The sequence below is a fragment of the Dermacentor variabilis genome, chromosome 2 (assembly GCF_050947875.1).
Source record: "Dermacentor variabilis isolate Ectoservices chromosome 2, ASM5094787v1, whole genome shotgun sequence".
NCBI classification, from domain to species: domain Eukaryota; kingdom Metazoa; phylum Arthropoda; class Arachnida; order Ixodida; family Ixodidae; genus Dermacentor; species Dermacentor variabilis.
In genome coordinates, this window is record NC_134569.1 from 19710365 (window position 1) to 19731272 (window position 20908).

Below are 20908 nucleotides of genomic sequence, written 5' to 3' on the forward strand. Positions count from 1 at the left end.
AATAATCATTATAATCCATAAAAGCAATGCACTGCCTGTCAATCTTTGCTGTTCCAAGTTTGCTATATAAACTAAATCATTAATAAAGTGTGTTAGCAAATGAGGGTAGCTGATATGGTTGACACCAAGAGGGAAAAATGGAGCTGAGGAGGCCATGCAATGCGTAGGGAAGATAACCAACCGGCGATCTGTTAGAGCTGCAGAATGGGTGCCAAGGAAAGGTAAGTGATGTCGAAAATTATATGGGGCAATGAAACTGGGAAGTTTGCAGGCATAGCATGGAACCAGCTAGCATAGAATAGGGGTAATTGAATCCCTGGGAGTGGTCTTCATGCTACAGTGTACAGTACTCACGGAATGAAACGCGACAGAGGGCCTTTAGTAGAACCCTGCATGTGTGCAAAGTACTCGAGAGTACCATGTCATGTCGCTAGGAATCGGCTCACCAAAGGTGACGCAGACTTCAATCTAAGTGACCGTGCCAAGATGGCGTCATTGTGACAAGAACTGCAGCCAGTGAAAACGAAAGTATGCGTAATAGTTAGCCCTGAATTGATGCGTTTCATTCCGTGAGCACTGTACATAAAATAGGCTGATGATATCCTGCTACAAGTCTGTGCTAAGGACAAGCTTTAACAAAAATGTGTGCTCTAAAATGCATGTTAAAGGGACAGCATAACGCTTGTCTTGAATGCTTTGCAAACATGGGATGCAGCAATTCAATCATGGCACGTTAACCACGATTACACTGATGAGCAATTTGTTTTTCAATTAGGACCACTGACTCTTTGAGCTCCAGATCTGCCATATATGTTATTGGGCAAGTACTTCAGCATACATTTTAGGAGAAATCTCAGCAGCCAAGTTTATCACCAACGCTGATGCTGGAATCCAGCTGGAGGTGTGGAGGGCTTCTTCCGGCACTGACAGGGCTCGCAAGCGGCAACGTAGTGCCGGACGGAGCGGGCGAGACCCGGCCAAAAGAATCGACGTTGTACACGGTCGTATGTGCGCAAGACGCCCAAGTGTCCAGCCAAGGGAGCGTCATGAAGTTGTTGGAGGACAGTCGAACGCAGGTGCGATGGAATTACAAGCAGAAGGTCAAGGCTGTGTGGATCGAGATTGCGGCGGTATAATGTCCCCTCTTTAAGGAGAAACATACGAAGAGAGGTGTCGCCAGGCGTTGACTCCAGATGGTCGATGAGGGCTCGTAATGAAGAATCGCGGCGTTGCTCGTTGCCGATTTCAAGCAACTGGGACACAGAGAAAACGCAAGCGATGGCGTCCGCATCAGCCGGTTCGTCGACGGGGTAGCAAAACAAACAATCGGCATCCTGGTGCAAGCGTCCCGTCTTATACACCACAGAGAAGGTATAGTCTTGCAGGCGTAACGCCCAGCGAGTGAGTCGTCCCGTGGGGTCCTTAAGCGACGACAGCCAGCAGAGCGCGTGGTGATCAGTGATGACACAGAAGTGGGTGGGGTCCGTACATGTATGGACGAAAGTTCGCAACAGCCCACACAAGAGCAAGGCACTCGCGCTCTGTGATTGAATAATTGCGCTCGGCGGGTGATAGAAGTCGGCTGGCATAGGCTATAACACGATCAAATCCATGCTGGCGTTGTGCTAACACTGCTCCTATGCCGTGGCCACTGGCATCAGTTCGAACTTCCGTTGAGGCGGACGGGTCAAAGGGCCAGAACTGGAGGCGTGGTAAGTAGAGTAGTGAGCTGCGAAAAAGATGCGGCATGGTCAGGTCTCAAAGAAAATGGGGCGTCTTTCTTCAAGAGGTCGGTAAGGGGACGTGCGATGGTCGCAAAATCCTTCACAAAGCGTCGGAAATAAGAGCACAGCCCTACGAAACTACGAACGTCCTTGGTAGACTTCAGAACAGGGAAGTTCGTAACGGCGCGAATTTTGTCCGGATCAGGTCTCGCGCCTCTGGCGTCCACGAGGTGCCCAAGGAGGTTGATTTGGCGGTGAGCGAAGTGACATTTTGACGAGTTTAGCTGGAGACCGGCGCGGCGGAACACGTCAAGAATCGCTGAAAGACGCTCTAGATGCGTGTCAAATGTGGGCGAATAAATTATGACAGTCATCCAGAAAGCACAAACAGGTGGACCACTTGAACCCCTGAAGCAAAGAGTCCATCATTCGTTCGAGGGTGGCGGGTGCGTTACAGAGGCCGAAAGGCATCACCTTGAACTGATAAAGGCCGTCAGGGGTAACAAATGCCGTCTTCTCTCAGTCCATGTCGTCGACAGATATCTGCTAGTAGCCGGACCGTAAGTCGATAGAAGAAAAATAGGTGGCACCGTATAGGCAGTCTAGAGCGTCATCAATACGTGGCAAAGGGTACACATCCTTTTTTTGTGATTTTGTTCAGGTGGCGATAATCTACACAAAAACGCCATGTTCCATCCTTCTTTTTGACAAGTACGACGGGAGAAGCCCAGGGACTACAGGAAGGCTTGATAATGTCCTTTGCAAGCATCTTTTTGACTTCCTGTTGGATAACGGCTCGTTCGGACGCAGAAACACGATATGGACGTCGGTGAATAGGGTTTGCATCGCCAGTGTTTATGCGATGGGTCACGATGGACGTTTGACCTAAGGGTAGATTGTCAAAGTCAAAAATGTAGCAATAGCCTTCAAGAACGCAGCAAAGAGCTTCAGCTTGAGCAGGTGTAAGGTCAGAGGAAACCATCTTCTCTATGTCGACGTCCGTACCGTGCGATGACGTCACGGTATGGGCTGAGCTGTGACGATCTTCCACTGTGAATGGCTCGACCTCATCATCCTGCAAAGCGCTAATTATAGCCAATGAAATCCCCTGAGGCAGAACTTGTGCGGTTAGCGCGAAATTGACAAGGGGAAGGCAGGTGCGGTTGCCAGTAATAGTCAGCACAGTGTGCGGCACAGTAACACCACGTGTAAGTATAACTGCCGGAATTGGTGTGACCACGTAATTACCGTCAGGTACAGCTGGTGAGGACAACAAGTCGACGTGTGTCACAGAGTGAGGCGGTAGGCGAATAAAATCCATGCAGCTCAAATGGCTTGGAGGCAGGTCCACAGGGTCGGCCAGAAGGGGCAAGTCAAGGCGAAGTGAGCCGCCCGAACAGTCAATGAGGGCAGAATGATTGGCAAGGAAATCCAGACTGAGAATGAGTTCGTGAGGGCAATGCTCGATGACGGTGAAGAGAACGACGGTGTTTCTCTCAGCAATGATGAGTCGGGCAGAGCACATGCCAACAATAGCGACAGTCCCTCCGTCGGCGACTTGTACAACTCGGTTCGAGGTGGGCGTCTGAACTTTCTTGAGCCGACGGCGAAGAGCAGCACTCATGATGGACACATGCGCCCCGGTTTCAATCAATGCACACACAGGAACATTGTCGACGAGAACGTCCAAAAGATTCTTGTTCGTGGGTAAGGTGAAGCGAGGATTTCATGTCAATGTCGTCATTGCAGCTTCGCCTCCAGAAGCTGCGCTGTCTAGTTTTCCGGTCGGGGGTGCGGCGCGTAGGTCGGAGAAGGAGCACGGCGTGACGGGGGCGAACGAGATTGACGACGGGAGGGAGAAGGCGAGTGGGAGTAGCGGGGGGTCGTGTCAAAGGCGTCGCAGGGTCAGATGATGGAGCGGGCATAGAAGGGGCGAAGGAAAATGATGCGGTAGAGGGGCGAGGGTGATAATCAGGAGAATAGCGTGTCGGAGAAGTCCAGTGGCTGCGGCAGTGGCGAGCGACATGTCCAATGCGTTGGCAGTTAAAACAGATCGGCTTGTCGTCCACGGTTTGCCATTCGGAGGGGTTGCGCTGTCCATAAGAGGAGTAAGACGAGCACGGTGGGGACATGCGTGCAGAAAGAGGTTCTGAGCGTACGGGACGAATGGATTGAAGGCCGACATTGGACAACTCTTGACGGATGACGGCCTGGATCAAGGAGATTGTCACCGGAGAATGATCAGGTGATGGCAATGAAGGAGCCGCCGGTAGTGCCGCTTCGACCTCACGACGAATGATGGGGGTCAAGTTGTCACATCACGACGGCTGGTGGAAGAAGTCGTCACAGGATGACGTTGCAGCTGTGTTGGGAAGTCGCGTGATATGCTCGGATACCCGGTGGCTTTTAGCATGCTCGAGACGGCGGCACTCCTTGAAGATCATATCGATGCTGGTGACGTTCTTAAACACCAGTAAATTGAAGGCGTTGTCAGCAATGCCTTTGAAAACGTGATTAACCTCATCATCCTCAGACATGGTCGGGTCAGCCTTGGCACAAAGGGCCAAGACGTCGAGAATGTACAACACGTAGGACTCGGTCAACGTCTGTACATGTGTGGCAAGGGGTTTCTTGGCATTGACTTGGCAACTGAATGGATTGCCAAGAAGGTCGCGGAGTTTCTCTTTGAAGAGATCCCAGCTCGAGATCTCCTCTTCGTGACTCTGGAACCATGCAAGTGGAGCTCCGTCGAGGTAGAAAAGAATGTTCGCAACCATAATAGTTGGATCCCACCTGTGACTGGTGCTGACACGTTCGTATAAGCGGAGCCAGTCGTCAACATCAGGACTGCCGACTCCATTGGAAACACCAGGATCCCAAGGGGTGAAACGGCGACGTAGGTCGGGGCTGCAGGCGGAGACGGTTATGTAGATGAAGTGCCGCCAGCAGGAGCCGAAGTTGCACTGTCGCCGTTGCGACCGCTGCGAAGCTCCATGACATGTACAGGGAACTTCCACCTCCACCAAATTAATGTTACGTGTAGCTGAAGCCCTATGCTATATACAATTTATTTACAGTGAAGATAACTGAAGGCCAAAATGGCGATGCTATATCAAGTTGGCCCACGTCGTTTTCTTCCTCCTTAGTGCAGCCACACTGTGGCGGCTGTTCCGTAGCTATATATATATGTCATATGCAAGAGTACCTTGAAGCAAGATAGACTGGTCTGCCAACTCACCTTAGAAGGCCATACAACTATTGTTCTATCAGTTAAGCTTCATAGATAGACACATGAGGTGACAAAATTTAGTATGCTCCTAGCAACAGCCGTGCCGTGCCTGCAGCCTCTTGCAATGCCAACAATATTCCAAGCTCCTGGTGCTTTTTCCAGATGCAGATAAGTAGCTGACAACGAAAAGTGTTGTGCTTCACTGCTGGGTTTCTCTATGTTGTAACTGTCCAAATGACTGATGGGCACCATGCGTTTTTATGTGCAAGTTGTTTTAAAGCGAAAGCTTTACTGGCCGCTAACTTGCGATTTCGCAGTAGCGGTGCTCCGAGGAAGCCCATGGCGTCACAACGAGCGCCTCGCCCCGGATATTTCTCTCCCTCTCTCTCGCTCGCTAGTAACTATTGCGCATGCGCCACTAGTAGCGCTGAGCCACAGGTGTTCCGCCGCAGCGCCGCGCCTTTTTTCCGCCGCTGTTTGGTATGACATCACACCACGTTCCTCGTCGTTGCGCTCGCCTCTGCTCGCTTCGCCAGCTGCGTCGCATGCCTGATAACATGTCGGAGGATTGAAAAGGAGAGCTCGCGTGTGCCGCAACCATAGTTGAGGTGGCAGTATGGACGGCAACAATTCTGATGAGCAGGAGGAGGCCTGAAATCAACATCGGAACGAGATGAAGAGGAAACGAATCGCCGAGGAAACAGACGAACAGCACGCCGAACGACTGGCTAAACACCGCAACATAGCTAGACAACCAGACTAACCTGGACTTGCAATCAAGATTAACCAAGGCTAACCATGCTATGCCTTAGCTTTTGCTACGTATATCCTGGCATAGCCGAGCTAAGCCACTGCCAATTTCTTTTCTTGTTGCCATGTTTGTATGGCAGCACACACATTTAATGTTAAAGGAACACTAAAAAGAAACACTAAATTAGTACAGGTTGATTAAGTACCATTTCTACACTTTATTTTCGTTAATGTTAGGATGAAAAGAAGGTCGAAGTATCATTTTCCAATTTCGCACAACGCGCCAGTGCCGGTAGATAAGTGTGAAGTCGCAGATTTCATAGTATCTTTTTCATATTTGGACTGTTGTAGCTCAGTGAAAGCTTTTGACACTTGACATATTCAGTCCTTGCATCTTTTGGAATAATTTAATGTAGTTCACCTTTAAACAAATTAACAAGATCTAAGGAAATTTCATCAAAATTTAGGACATACATAGAACTGGTTGCCGAGCCTCAACGCCAAGTCGCCACCAGTCTTTTGTCTTTTCTAGCTTACCAATGCTTGCACGTGTCTAGACTTCCGTCTCTTCCATCTCAGATTTCTCTGTTAAGCACAGGAAAATATGTTGAACCAACAAGGCCAGAACTCAACCCTTACTACCCATTAATATTTGTCTCATAAATATGTTATCATGATGCAGGGTCCCCTTCAGCTACTTGGCCTAAATAAAGGTATCAGATGCAGCTTCAATAGGCCCACTATACCAGTAATGAAATCATTACCTAGCCAGACTATTGTATACTCATTTAAACTTAATAAAGCATGCGAGAGTGTAGTTCGAACTTGCGACAACCCGGAATGTTCTTGCCAGACAGTGAAGAAAGTCTGTTAATATAATGGCATGCTGTGCAGCATGTATGTAGGATTTTTAACTGCAGACAGTACCTACCCAATTGCTTTACTTAACATCTCGTCACTTTTCGTACGAGGCCACTACACTGGAATTCTTATCTCAAAACTCTGCTCTTGAAATTTTTTCTGTGGTTTTATTACTTTTATATAACGGATATAATTTAAACTCTGATAATTTATGCAACTGGCATATCGAAATCAAAAATTTTTGTTTGGAGCTGTTTTCGTGCACCTGGAAATCACTTTATTCGAACTTTTGGCTTCTCAGGGATGATCAATGTAGCCAAAAACTGTCGATGAAGGGAATTCATTAGCTTGAGCAGTCAAAGCATGCCATGTTTGGTACTATAGCTGTTTTGCATTTGTGTAGGTGCTGGTGCAAGTAGGCATAACTAAGTTCATAGCTTTAATGTCTTTGATATGCATGCTGTCACACACTTCTCTTTTTCATGGTACCAGTGGTGGCCAGTTCGTTGGTCACTCAAACACGGTTTCCTGGAGATATACATTCGTAGAATTCATATTTTTTTACCACATTTTATTATACTTCATATTACTCAAAGAAGAATCTCTGGTTCCAAAGAGTATGAATTACATGAGTCGCCTGTATGTACTTTATTGAAAAACTCAGCACATAATATCAACCTGAATATACTAAAGGGGCAATTTTGAGACCATGGTATAGAATTTTTTTCATGCTTACGACTAAATAGTTATTTTTGGTGTCTGAAAGAAAACAAGCAAACTGGCCTAAGTATATAAATAGAACAAACCTTAATTTTAACAACATTGCCATATTCAAAATTTGATTTCATTTGAAGTTTTCCATGATACTGATTGCAGTGCATGCTTTTTAGATCATATTCAAAATGGAGTTCTGCTGATTTCCAGTTAGTATGCAGTTTAAAGCGAAACTCTAAATAGGATTTCTCTGTGTAATGCACATGGCAACACTGCTTTTCTTCATATCAAGCTGCCCTGCTGTGGTGACAAAGTGGCTATGGCATTCTGCTGCTAAGCACAAGGTTGCGAGTTCAAGTCCTGGCTGTGGTGGTGATTCCAAGAACGGCAAAATGGAAAAAATGTGTGCATAGACATCAGTGCACATTCAAGAATCACAAGTGGTTGGAATTAATCCAGAGCTTTCCACTACAGCACTCTTCATAGCCCTTGTGCTGTTTTAGGACGTTAGACTGCGTAATTTGATCTGATGTCATATAAACATGGAGAGGCAAAGGGTGCTGCAAAGGCAACTCTGTGTCCTGGCAACTCCTCGAGACTGTGACTTCATAACTGACACCAAGCCAGTTATGAAGGAGCGCAAGCAGAATCCTGTCAGTCATGTTGACAAAATTTAGCACGGCTTTGTTTAAATATAGATGTCGTACAAATTACAGCACTGTTGGAGTGAGGCTCTGGCATTACTAAGGCTCCTTTAAGGCCTCTCCACTCTTTACAAAAGACTATTATAAACAAACCTTCACGATGCTTCGTTATAGTGAGGGTTCACATTTAATAAAGTTTGTACAGTTCGGGTCTTATTTTGTCCCCCGACAATTATTGTAATTTATCTTGCGTGCCTTTCCTTTCTTTAAAAAGACAATAGAGGCATATATTAAGTCAAGCTATAGTGATAGTTTAGTGTGCGAGAACCTCTAAGGCGTCAATATTATTGCAAACAGAGCTTTAGTAACCGAGAAGTTGTGGCAAACGCAGGACTCCTCTGGGACATTCAAGTACTAGCCCGATGACGAAGGCATTCCTCATTATAATTCTGTGACTAGTACTCAATCACTCGTAATAAAAAGGTCCATGTATTTCATTATAAGAGGAAGAATAATGCTACTTGTCCAGTTCGATTTGATTTTTAGCAGAAGACAACTCACTGTCATTACTCTTGACAACAACGCGGGTGATTGAAAGGTTTCATTTTCTACACTCAGCGGCACCATGCACTTTCACGTTTCAGTAGTTTCGTTATTGTGTATTGCTGCACTGGCTGGCTCGCAATACCCACACAAACTGCAAGTAGCAGAGAGTACCACGTCTGTGATAGTGTGGGATTCCCGAATGGTCCATGCCACTTGACCAAGAGCAGCTGCAGTGGTGAATCTAGCGTTGTCTTGGCTCAGTTTCTCCATGGCCGCGCATTTGAGTTTTGCAGAAAAAAAAAATAATAAAACTGTACTCACATTTTACTCGCCAATAGCAGTAAAGCGTGGTGATGGTGTGTGCAACGTCGCCACTCCCTCGCTCGATGAGGGGCGATTTGAATTGTGCTAAAGGTATGCAGGCCCTTCAGATGCGATTTTTTCATGAACTAAGTCTTTCCTTGGCACAAAACAAGTGCTGTGAGGTTTCTGCAATGCTACTTCAACAGTCCACATCAACTTAGTATTTGCCTTTAGTGTCCCTTTAACAGTACGTGCCTGGTACTTACAGTTCATGAATGGCATGCACATTATCCGCATGATAGAACATTCTTGACAGGATAGCATAGACTACACAGTTGGGTACAAGATACATGCCAATGGGTGTAAACATATTTTTAGAGTGCATATCAAGTTTCAGCAGTGAATGAAGCATTGTGTGTATTGTATTGAGTAGCTTTTATTTCTTCCATGTATGCAACGGCCCCTGGGTTAAAAGCTGTGCAGCAGCTTGACAAGGACACAGAGGCCGCGTGATGTGAGCAGTGGATGTGCATAGTCTACTTTCAAGAAAGACCACCAACAGAAACTGGAAAGAAAACTGTATTCTCGTCCGGACACAAAGTGCATGCCTCGGTTACCTTTCAGAACTTCAAATTGTACTCTGTATGCAACTGCATTGCACAAGTATGACATGACAGTGGTGATGAATGTGGCAGCAGATGGTGAGCCAAAAGCTACGTCTCGTCTCCACAATGTGTTGCTGAAAATGAATACATCTTTTATAACCCACACATTGTGCAGTGAAATAGGCATAGGTGTGCTGATGAAAAAAACACACCCCAGTGCCTGACAAATCAGCTCGTGACAATCTTCATTTACATGCTGCAAACTTCGATGTGGGCGTGGAGCACTTTGAGTGTCAAACATGTGCCCACGTCAAAGTTCTTCCCTTTCTCTATGAAACAGCTACGTGCCGCATATGATCTCTGCAGCTTGCTCCAGACGCATCCCTCAGTGAAACTTGAGGAACTAGGCAATGATGCCACAGGCTCGACGATTGCAAGACTGACCTGCTTACTTTCTATGTGCTATGTACACCAAACCAAAGAAACACAACGACAGTGTTCACAGCGTCACACGCCATGTCTTGCTCAGTACCTTGGCTGGAAATAGGGCCCACCACGTGCCTGCCCACCATAGTGCCGATATCGTGGGCTAGGGGGCCTGCCACCATGCCACTCAGACTCATAGGCACTGTAGCCTTCATGAAAACGGTCCACCGGTCTGCCACGCATTTCATAGCCATAGTAACCACTGCCTCTGCCACGCATGCGGTTGCCACCATTGCTCATGGCTTGCTGCTGCTGCTGCTGTGGCTGATGATGCGGCGTCCTCGGAGAGTAGTAATCACCCCGCTCCCACATGCCCCTCTCTTCCATGGGCCCCGCGGGTGGCGACCGGTCCAGTGAAGAGCGCATTTGGACAGTCTCAATCTTGGCAGGTGTTGCATGGAAGTCTGAGGAAAAGGAGTCATGCACTTGAAATTCTGATGAAGATGGAGAATCCTGAATCCGGAACTCGGAAGACGAGTCCCGGATGTGAAATTCTGACGATGGTGGTTCATTTATCCTGTACTCTGATGATGGTGACTCTCGCACTCGAAATTCTGACGATGATGACGACTCACGCACTCGAAATTCAGAGCGTTCTCTTGTTGTGTAATCAGAGGACTCATTGAGGCGAAACTCTGTAGATTTACGAGCATCAAAATCAACTGAGTCAAGAAGACTAAACTCGGATGACTCCCTTGTGGCAAAGTCAGTTGATTCGCGGCGGTGAGGCTCTGATGGTGTCTCTTGCGCAGGAAAATCCAGGACAAGGTCTTGCTTTATGAGATCGGGAGAAGGATTGCGCATGTGCCTTGTGTCACCTTGACTAGCCAATGAGGGAGTAAGTTTTGATGTGGACGATGTCATAACTGCAGGCTGGGCAGGCGCATCCAGCTGTGGTCTAGCATCTTCATTCCTCTCACTGAGTGTGGGGCCAGGTGAAGTAGTTTCGGCAGCAGGGCTCACCTGTGGTTGGACTAGCGTGATGAGATTGCTCAGTTTCTTGCGGTGCAGGCCTTCTGCACGCTCGTCGTCACCAGAGCCATCATCATCAAGCTCCATGTCTGTCACATCAAAGTTCTCGGCGACTGGAATCAGGTAGTCTGCAGACGGTGATGGTGGCGTCTCCGACCTTCCCTTTGGAGCTGCAACACTTCTGTGAGCTGCCCCAGTCACAGTTTTGATTGGCTCCAGGTAGGCCTGCAGGGCAGGTGGGATCGGTGGAGGTGCTAGTGCAGGTGTGCTCTGTGATGCTGTTGCGTTGCTGCCGCCTGCTTTCGGTGACACCTGCATCCAGGCATTTGGGCTTGCAAGACTCGGTATCCTGGACCCAAAGTTAGTGCTTATCCTTGCATCTGGAGAATCTTGTGGTGTGCTGGGTTTAATCGCATGAACCCGCATGTCAGAGTCCATAAGCGTTGCGGCCTTCCTTGCAGAATTCTCATCAAGCACGGGTGTCCCCTGTCCACTGTTCTCGTCCTTCAGGGGTGTGTTGCCACTGTGGACCTCGGACAGTGCAGCAGCGGTTCGAAAGACTGCTGAAGAGTAAGGAGGCGAGTCAGCCTGTTTGGGTGTGTTGCTAGCAGAGCTTGTGGACGAGAACAGCCCACCAGGTATGTGACCCATGCTTTGCATCAGATTTGAGAGCCGGCTCTCAAGTGTGCTTTGTGCTGGAATAGCAGTAGCAAGGGCCGACGTATTGACTACTGTAGGTGCAGCCCTGTTCTCCTGGAATTCTTGGTTGAAAGCATCTAGCCACGATGAGAGCACTGTTGGACCTGTTAAAGAAGAAAATACAGTCTTATTCAAACAAGTCAAAGGAAAACAAAAAAGTATTGTGACACAACTATGACTCAAAATTGCACAGCTTCAGCTGTTAGAAGTTTCATCTATCCTGCCCATAATTGTCAATAATGTACAGCACGTAGTCATAGTCATTGCTTAGATATCTCCAATCCATGTCAAATAAGTGCACCAAGTTCAGTGTCAGTGCTGCCAAGTTAAATTATTGAGTACAAGAACAGCCTATAGAATGTGGCCTGTGAAGTTCTCGGCAATACTAATAAGCAGTACAATGAAAGATTAAACAGGGCTAGTGTACAAATGCAGTTAACCCTCGATATAACGAAGTAGGTAAAATCGGCACTTTGTTATATCAAAATTTCGTTATATTGAAATTCAACCTTTTATGCAAATATTTAGTTATCAACAGATTTTCTTACACGCCGTAAAGCTTTCTGAATTATTGGGAAGTTGCAAAAAAATGGAATTTCAATAAGAAAAAATTTTGTTGAATTTGAGAGTTGGCTACCAGAAATACGATGTATCATGCCACGTCGATGATATCTTCTCATCTGCGGCGTTATGAAGTGAAGCCTGTGAAGCTTTTGTGTCCACTTCGCTGCAAAAGTGGGAAGATGCTATCGGTGGGCCGCTTTACACACAGTCCACCCAATGCAGCATCGAAACCAGGCTGGACACCGCAAAGAAAGCTTTGCGTTAGAATCACACAAATGCAAGGCAAGAGGCGATTACCGGTTATTTGCTCAGCTTTCATTTTTGTTGTAAAGTTCCAACATTGCACGCATGTCATGTCTGAGCAAATGGGCAGAATGCGGTACTGCGTGTGAAATTTTGGTAGCCATTATGCATTATTTCTAGTGAAGAAACTAAATTTTTGACACCTGCTTCTTGCGTTTAATCAAGGTGCAAAAGCCACAGATGCTGCTAGAGAGATTTGTGAAGTGTATGGCAAAGAAGTGATGCCTGTTAAGACGGCTCAAAATTGGTTTAAGTGCTTCAAAGATGGCAATTTCATTCCATAATAACGTCGAATTGTAGGCTTGGCTGGATGATTTCTTCGAGTCGAAACCAGGTGATTTCTCCGTTGAGGCATTGACCAGCTTGTTCAACATTGAAAAGAAGTCGTAAATAACAATGGTGAATACATAATTAATTTAGTTGTTTATTTCTTGTTTATTTTTGTGAAAACTTAAACATAAAGAAAGAAAGAAAAAAAAAATAACACACTTGCATGCACGCACACACACCCGAACTAATGGGCCAGCCCAATATGTGCCACTTCAAGCCGCGCTGCATGGCGTCCATCATGCGCTTAAAGGTGGGGGGCGCATTGCAAAGGCCAAAAGGCATGACATTGAATTCATGTAACCAGACAGGTGTAACAAATGCAGTCCGGAGACGATCGATGTCTGCCATGGGTACCTGGCAATACCCCGAGCGCAGATCTAAAGATTAAAAGTACTCGGCACCTTGTAAGCAATCAAGGGCATCATCGACCTGCGGCAAAGGATATACATCTTTTCGAGTGATCTTATTAAGGCGCCGGTAATCTACGCAAGGTACTAAGCACTATACGGTCACGGCCACATGTGCTCGGCAAGGTGCGCTGCAGTGACCGTAGGATGGTAAGACCTCGAATTAGTCTAGACTTGAGGAGGGAACGGAAGAAACTGGTACATAAGAAGCCAATCAATGAGTTAGTGGTAAGAGGGAAACTAGAGCAATTCCGGATCAAGCTACAGAACAGGCATTCGGCTTTAACTCAGGAAGAGGACCTCAGTGTTGAAGCAATGAACGACAATCTTATGGGCATCATTAAAGGGAAGCTGAAACACTTTTCGAAAAAAATGAGTTCTCTGCGGCATTCTACAGTTTTGAGTGCCCTGAACACTAATATCTGGTTCAAAAAGGTCGGAAAACAAACGCAAGCGGCTGTTTTTTCAAGAAAACGCGCACCAGCGCCTCAGGGCATCGCGAGAACGCCGCTGTTGCCCGTGATTGGTCGGGGCCGCTGTGACATCAATCGCGGCAGTCGCCGGTCGGCGCCACTGCAGGCCGCCATTTCAGAGCGTAGCACGCTGTTCTGTTCTGGCTTCACGGCTGAGTTGTAAGCATTATGGAACGTTCTCGCTGTCTCGGACAGCTTGTATTTTCGCCGTACATGTTCGAACCGACAGCCGACACGGAAAACGATGGAGGCAATGGTGGTAACGGCGGCAACGACGATGTTGAGCGTGGCAACAGCGAGAGCTATTTGTGCACCTTCTCGAGCGTTGGAAATCTTAGCTGGTACGTACATTTTTTTTTCATGTAGCTGCACGTTCCAATGACAGGAGAAAAAATGCGCTAAAGTGTCACTGGGAACTTGCTGCTGGAAGAATGCCGAAGCACTAACTTCTCATTAGATTGTAAACACGGGTGCAATTCCGCGATGTCAAGCACCTTGCCGCTGCTTGTCTAAAGTCCCGTGGTTTTTTGAGTGTTGATACACGATCGCGAACATAAGTGCCGCGTTTTAAACCGCGCACATGCAGTGCTCCGAGGTACAGTCACGGAAGTTGCTTATCATACACATCCAGAGATGGCCAGAGGTATTATATGTGCAATATTCATACTATGGTTCGACGACTTTGCGATTGTGGCTCGATCAAGAATCGGTATGCGTGCTCCATGCTAGTGTTGACATAAAGATATTAGGCAGTTTTAGCACCGCCGTGTGGTAAACACTATAACTGCAACCGTACGTCGAATGTCACTAGGCAAGCCTATACTCCATTTCATACCTCAGGTGCAACGCTGTGGAAGCTACGCACGAAGTCCGGTCACTAAAATTTATTACTGCGCGCGTTTGCTCGCGCGAGCATGCACGTGAACCTGCCGCGACGGGCAGCTTAACGAAAGAACATTTAAAGGGGTTGGGACACCAAATTTTGAGGCTATAAAAAGCATGTTGTAGGCTGCTTCCGTATGCAAGGACACCCAGAACGAGGTATTGGACGCTGCGAACATTCCAAAATAATTTTAATTCAGCTCCAAAGAGTCATTAAAAACTCCTTCTCGTAGTCGAGACCCATCGCTAGCGCGGCAGTTACTACGTCACAGAGGAGGAACGAAAATATTGACGTCATGGCACACCAGCACAAAAACGTGACGTATGATGAGTAGCGATGAAATGCCGATTACGGAGCCTGCTGAGCCGAGTAGCCGAGCATAGCCTCCACTATGACCGAGCTACAGGCATATAGAAATCCTTTCTTAATGCAAAGAAGGGGTAAGGCGTGCAGACACGGACACAAGAGGAGAGAAGTGGACAACACGAACGCCGCACGCCGGCCCGCGAATGGCAAACTGCGTGCGGCGAGTTGCCCTGCGGACGGGCCTTTACACGTTTGAGTGTAACACTAGCCGGCCGACTCCGAAAGGGACCAGGATATGCGGCGTTCGTGTTGTCTGCTTCTCTCCTCGCATAGTCGCATAGTTCGGCAGCTCGGAGCGGACTCTCCTTCGCTTGGCCTTTCCACATTACCGGCCCGTCCATGTTACCGGCACGGAAACTCGCCGAACGCCGTTCGCCGGCCCCCGTGCGACGGTGGTTTTGCTCGCAAACGGCGAGATTTCCTTGCCGTAGAGAGGACGGGCCCGGGACCCATTTGTGCGGCAGCCGTACGGAGAAGCGGCCAATCAGCGACCGAGGAGTAGTCACTCTGGCATCGACGGCAGCTTCACCGCCTCTGATCGTTCGGCGCCGCCGATATCGTCGCTAGGCCTTTTCCGGTTCACTTCAAAGCTAAAGCTTACGGCGCTTCGGAATGAATCACCGACTCTCACAAGCCGCAATATTTTCTTAACTTTGTTGTCGCTCTTCGCGATAGTTATAATAATCGCGACATGCACTTCGAATCGCCAGTTGTTTACCTCTGCTGGCAGAGCACGCGTATGCGCGAGCAGACGACGCAGCATAGTTTTACGTCACTATTTTTTGTGGCTCACGTGACCAAGCCATGTTGCGTGTCCTCCTCTGTGACGTCATAGCATCTCCCGGAGCCCAGAAACTGAAACCGAAATCGCTCGGTATAATAATGCTATTATTAAATTATTTATCGGATATATATGAATCCCGCTGTGTGTATCGTGCTCCCTGAAGCATGACGCAACGTTTGAATCAACAAACGCATGAACGAAAATTTTGATGTCTCCACCCCTTTAATGAAAATCGCAAAAGAAAACAAACGTGAGCGGCGGCGGCGGCAGATCTCTCGTAGCGTCGTTCAATAAAGCGCAGGACGGAAAGAGGCATGCCAGTACATGCGAGCACGCCGGTCCGGCAGCTCGGTCGCCGCGAATGACGTCACTCTCGCCGGTTCTCTCCTCTGGCAACCACCTCACCGGCGCTCCGGGAAGCGATGGGGGCGTGTCCGCGGGGGTGATTTAGAAAGCGATTTCCGCCCCTTATACTAACAAAACGAAGAAAAAAAAAATTCGGAACCGTAAATTATTAGATCTGTTCTTCCCAATCCCAGCAATTCATAGAAATTGAAAACCGTTTCAGCTTCCCTTTAAGGAGTGCGCAATAGAAGTCGGTGGTAACTCCGTTAGACAGGATACCAGTAAGCTATCGCAGGAGACGAAAGATCTTATCAAGAAATGCCAATGTATGAAAGCCTCTAACCCTACAGCTAGAATAGAACTGGCAGAACTTTCTAAGTTAATCATATTATGGATACAATTGAACATGCTGTCAGGAATGGAGGAAGCCTAAAAGCAGAGAAGAATAAACTAGGAATAGGCAAGAATCAGATGTATGCGTTAAGAGACAAAGCCGGCAATATCATTACTAATATGGATGAGATAGTTCAAGTGGCTGAGGAGTTCTATAGAGATTTATACAGTACCAGTGGCACCCATGACGATAATGGAAGAGAGAATAGTCTAGAGGAATTTAAAATCCCACAGGTAACGCGGGAATAAGTAAAGAAAGCCTTGGGGAGCTATACAAAGGGGGAAGGCAGCTGGGGAAGATCAGGTAACGGCAGATTTGCTGAAGGATGGTGGGCAGATTGTTCTAGAGAAACTGGCCACCCTGTATACGCACGCAATGCCTCATGACCTCGAGCGTACCGGAATCTTGGAAGAACGCTAACATAATCCTAATCCATAAGAAAGGGGACGCCAAAGACTTGAAAAATTATAGAATGATCAGCTTACTGTGCGTTGCCTACAAAGTATTTACTAAGGTAATCACATATAGAATCAGGAACACCTTAGACTTCTGTCAACCAAAGGACCAGGCAGGATTCCGTAAAGGCTACTCAACAATAGACCATATTCACACTATCAATCAGGTGATAGAGAAATGTGCTAAATATAACCAACCCTTATATACAGCTTTCATTGATTATGAAAAAGCGTTTGATTCAGTCGAAACCTCAGCAGTCATGGAGGCATTACGGAATTAGGATGTAGACAAGCCGTATGTAAACATACTGAAAGACATCTATAGCGGCTCCACAGCCACCGTAGTCCTCCATAAAGAAAGCAATGAAATCCCAATAAAGAAAGGCGTCAGACAGGCAGATACAATCTCTCCAATGCTATTCACAGCGTGTTTACAGGAAATATTCAGAGACCTGGAGTGGGAAGAATTGGGGATAAAAGTTCATGGCGAATACCTTAGTAACTTGCGATTCACTGACGATACTGCCTTGCTTAGTAACTCAGGAGACCAATTGCAATGCATGCTCACTGACCTGGAGAGGAAATGCAGAAGGGTGGGTCTAAAAGTTAATCTGCGGAAAACTGAAGCAATGTTTAACAGTCTCGGAAGAGAACAGCAGTTTACGATAGGTAGTGAGGCACTGGAAGTGGTAAGGGAATACATCTACTTAGGGCAGGTAGTGACCACGGAACCGGATCATGAGACTGAAATAATCAAAAGAATAAGAATGGGCTGGGGTGCGTTTGGCAGGCATTCTCAAATTATGAACAGCAGGTTGCCTCTATCCCTCAAGAGAAAAGTGTATAACAGCTGTGTCACCAGTACTCACGTATGGGGCAGAAACCTGGAGGCTTACGAAAAGGGTTCTGCTTAAATTGAGGACGACGCAACAAGCTATGGAAAGAAGAATGATGGGTGTAACGTTAAGGGATAAGAAAAGAGCAGATTGGGTGAGGGAACAAACGCGGGTTAATGACATCTTAGTTGAAATCAAGAAAAAGAAATGGGCATGGGCAAAACATGTAATGAGGAGGGAAGATAACCGATGGTCATTAAAGGTTATGGACTGGATTCCAAGGGAAGGGAAGCATATCAGGGAGCGGCAGAAAGTTAGGTGGGTGGATGACATTAAGAAGTTTGCAGGGACAACATGGCCACAAGTAGTACATGACTGGGGTAGTTGGAGAAGTATGGGAGAGGCCTTTGCCCTGCAGTGGGCGTAACCAGGCTGATGATGATGAATCCACACAGAAGTGGATGGAACCATAATTTTTCTTTACAAGAACGACTGGAGAGGCTCATGAACTATGTGATGGTCAAATGATGTCTCGTCATCGCATGTTGTTGACCTGCTCTGTAATAATGCGGAATTCTGTGGCGGAAACACAATATGGTTGTTGACGCAGCGGTGAATTAGAGCCTGTCAAAGTAGTGATGAACAGTTCAGGTGCGGCCAAGGGCAGGCTGAGCAACGTCGAAAGAACTGTGGAACTGGCACAGCAGATGGAGAAGCTTGAAGCATTGAAGAGGAGAGTCTGTGGGCAATAGATTAACTGAACAGATCGTTAGCTGACGAGTCGGAAAAGTTGAAGGCACTCAGTGCATCGAGGTCAGCTGTAGACTCATTTGGCACGTAGAAAATGTCCCAGGAATCAATGGGTTGCACGGATCCAAGACATTCACCTCGAAGCAGCTTGGCAGGAAAAGGCAGTCTCTTTGGCGCAGCACGTCAGATCAAGGGACGGCTGGTGGTGATGAAGTCTGCTAGGTCATATTGGCTGGCATGGTTGACTGTAGTGTGTGGGATCGGAGTTTCAGGGTGTAGGCATTGTGGAGAACCCTGGACCTCCACCACTTGAAGAGAGGTTTATTGGACGTGGGCCATGAATCCAGAAAGGTCCGCAGTGAAGAGTACTGGTTAAGGTCGAGCACTGCCTCATGCACTGTGTTGGCGATCCTGTCTGTGCTTAGGCTGCCCTCCTCCTCTTCATTACACTAGTATTGGTTCGGGAAGTAAAATAGTTGGAGTTTTGCCCGAAAAGTGAGGCACTGATAGCGATGGCAAAATATTAGGCAACAACACGAAGGTTCACAGTTTTATCATCTGTGATAATTGGAGTAAACATTCACTTACTAATCAAATTAACAAGCATGGTGGCACGTGCACACAGGTAGACATGAACACATCTATGTTACTCTATGATCGTGAACACTTGGTGTCACAAGGCTGCCTTGATGAAGAGCGCCATCAGCAGGGAGCAAATGCTTCCTGCTTCCCCTTGTTTTACCACATCTCGGAAACTATAGATTACGTGACTCCCAACTCTAGGCATGCAGGAAGACAGCGCACACGAAGCCAACAGCCACCTGCTCACCCAGCCTTTGCCCCAATTGTAGTGCGCCCTTGATCCACAGAGCTCTCTCTGTCTTTTAATGTCACGGCAGTGACTGGGGCCTTTATTTTGCAAGTAGGAGTGTGCGAGTGCTGAATAGTAGCTTTTCAATTGAATCAAGAAAAAAAAGACTAATATCGAATAAGAAAAATTTTCACAACATTTATTGCTGACAAAATTTGGGCAAGGAAATATGGTGCTGCACATGCTCAGGAGTCTCCTAGCATTGCCTAACTTAGGTACAAAGAAATCAAGGTATACAGTGCAGTCTTTAAACGGAACACAGAATTAGTATCCCGGCACTGATTACACTTCAGTTCTAGTATATGAAGGTCTGAAAAATATTTTTTTTTGTTAATATGATTCCTGTTGAATAAAATCAAGTGCTATTTTTTCCTCTGAAACTAATGAATTAGTAACTTTATGTTGTACTGAATGCCAATGAGGTTTTCGGTATAACAATGCACCTGTGTTTTGCGATAATCAGTTATTTACTGTATAGAAATTGTTTATTTCCAGTTTGTGTCCAAAATACAGAAGTGCTAAACCAACATTTTATGGCCGTTAAGTTGTAAGGCCAATCTGCACGAGAGACAAAAGGTCAGCACATTATGTGATTCGACCCTCACTCTGCACGTATGCGACGCCAACGGTAAAGAACAAGCACCGTCCGCACCATTTTCTTGTCAGGTTTGGCGTGATTTACAACTTGCCAAAATATGTGAAATCTGGAGGGTCGCAGCAAGTTCGTCTGGCGGTCGCTAACCCCCCCCTGTTTATCCACTGTATCTGGCTTTCGTTTGTGACGCAGTTTATTGGCTTTCTGAGTGTCGTAGATCTGCGATTACATCTGTATTGATTTAGCACTAAACCGTAACTTTATTCACTTATGCCCAATGAAGCAGTGCAGATTAGGCCTAATGGCCGAGGCACTGTGGCTGTGATGAAAATTAGCTGCTGGCAGGTATGTTAACGGGCCACAAGGCGTCGCAGAATGCTTGCTGCTAATATGTTCATACAGGTGGCTCATCAGTGATTGTTCCCAAAATAAAGTGTGCGGGTTAGACTCGCAGCTATTGAAATGACATGAAGTTCGTCGCTGTGTATCCAACATGATCTGCTTGCCGATCGGCGGCTAGTTGGCCTGATCTTTGCACATGCTTTCACACTTTCCGAATTAGGCGCTGCTTTTGTTGCCGTTCGCACTGTCCGCGTCTTGTCATTTTGATTAGTCCGACAGTACCGACAGAGGTGGCCCCAGCAGACGTGGCACTGCTTCGCGAATTGCAGTGCGATTACCGGCCCAGGTCTTTGTCAGCGAGCTCTTGCAATGACAAAGACCGCTACTGTGTCAGGCAGACCAACCCTTCGGTGACCCGCTCAGCATTCCTTTTGCACTGAAAACGAAGTGAAACGCTCGCTTGGGTGGCATCGAGCGCGAGGGGCTCTGCGGTGCACACGACAATGTGTGGGTCTCCATCTGAATATATCAAATATTCGAGAAACCAAATAGTAGATATTCGATTAGAGAACAAAATTATTCGAATGTTCACCATTCAATTCGATTCAGTGATACTTGAGTATTCGCACACCGCTAATAGCAAGTTTTCAGTAGTATTCGACGTAATAGTTCTGCGG

General features: G+C 46.9%; 1 protein-coding gene across 2 annotated transcripts in view; it reads right to left on the reverse strand.

Moving 5' to 3' along the window:
• Positions 1 to 9332: 9332 nt before the first annotated feature.
• The window catches only part of LOC142571468 (uncharacterized), a 114074-nt gene continuing 102498 nt past the window's right edge, over positions 9333 to 20908 (reverse strand). For both annotated transcript variants that reach the window (XM_075679833.1, XM_075679834.1), the window contains exon 10: positions 9333 to 11637. In XM_075679833.1, the coding sequence (XP_075535948.1) occupies positions 9902 to 11637 (1736 nt within the window). In that variant the 3' untranslated portion in view covers positions 9333 to 9901. The remainder of the gene's footprint in view (positions 11638 to 20908) is intronic.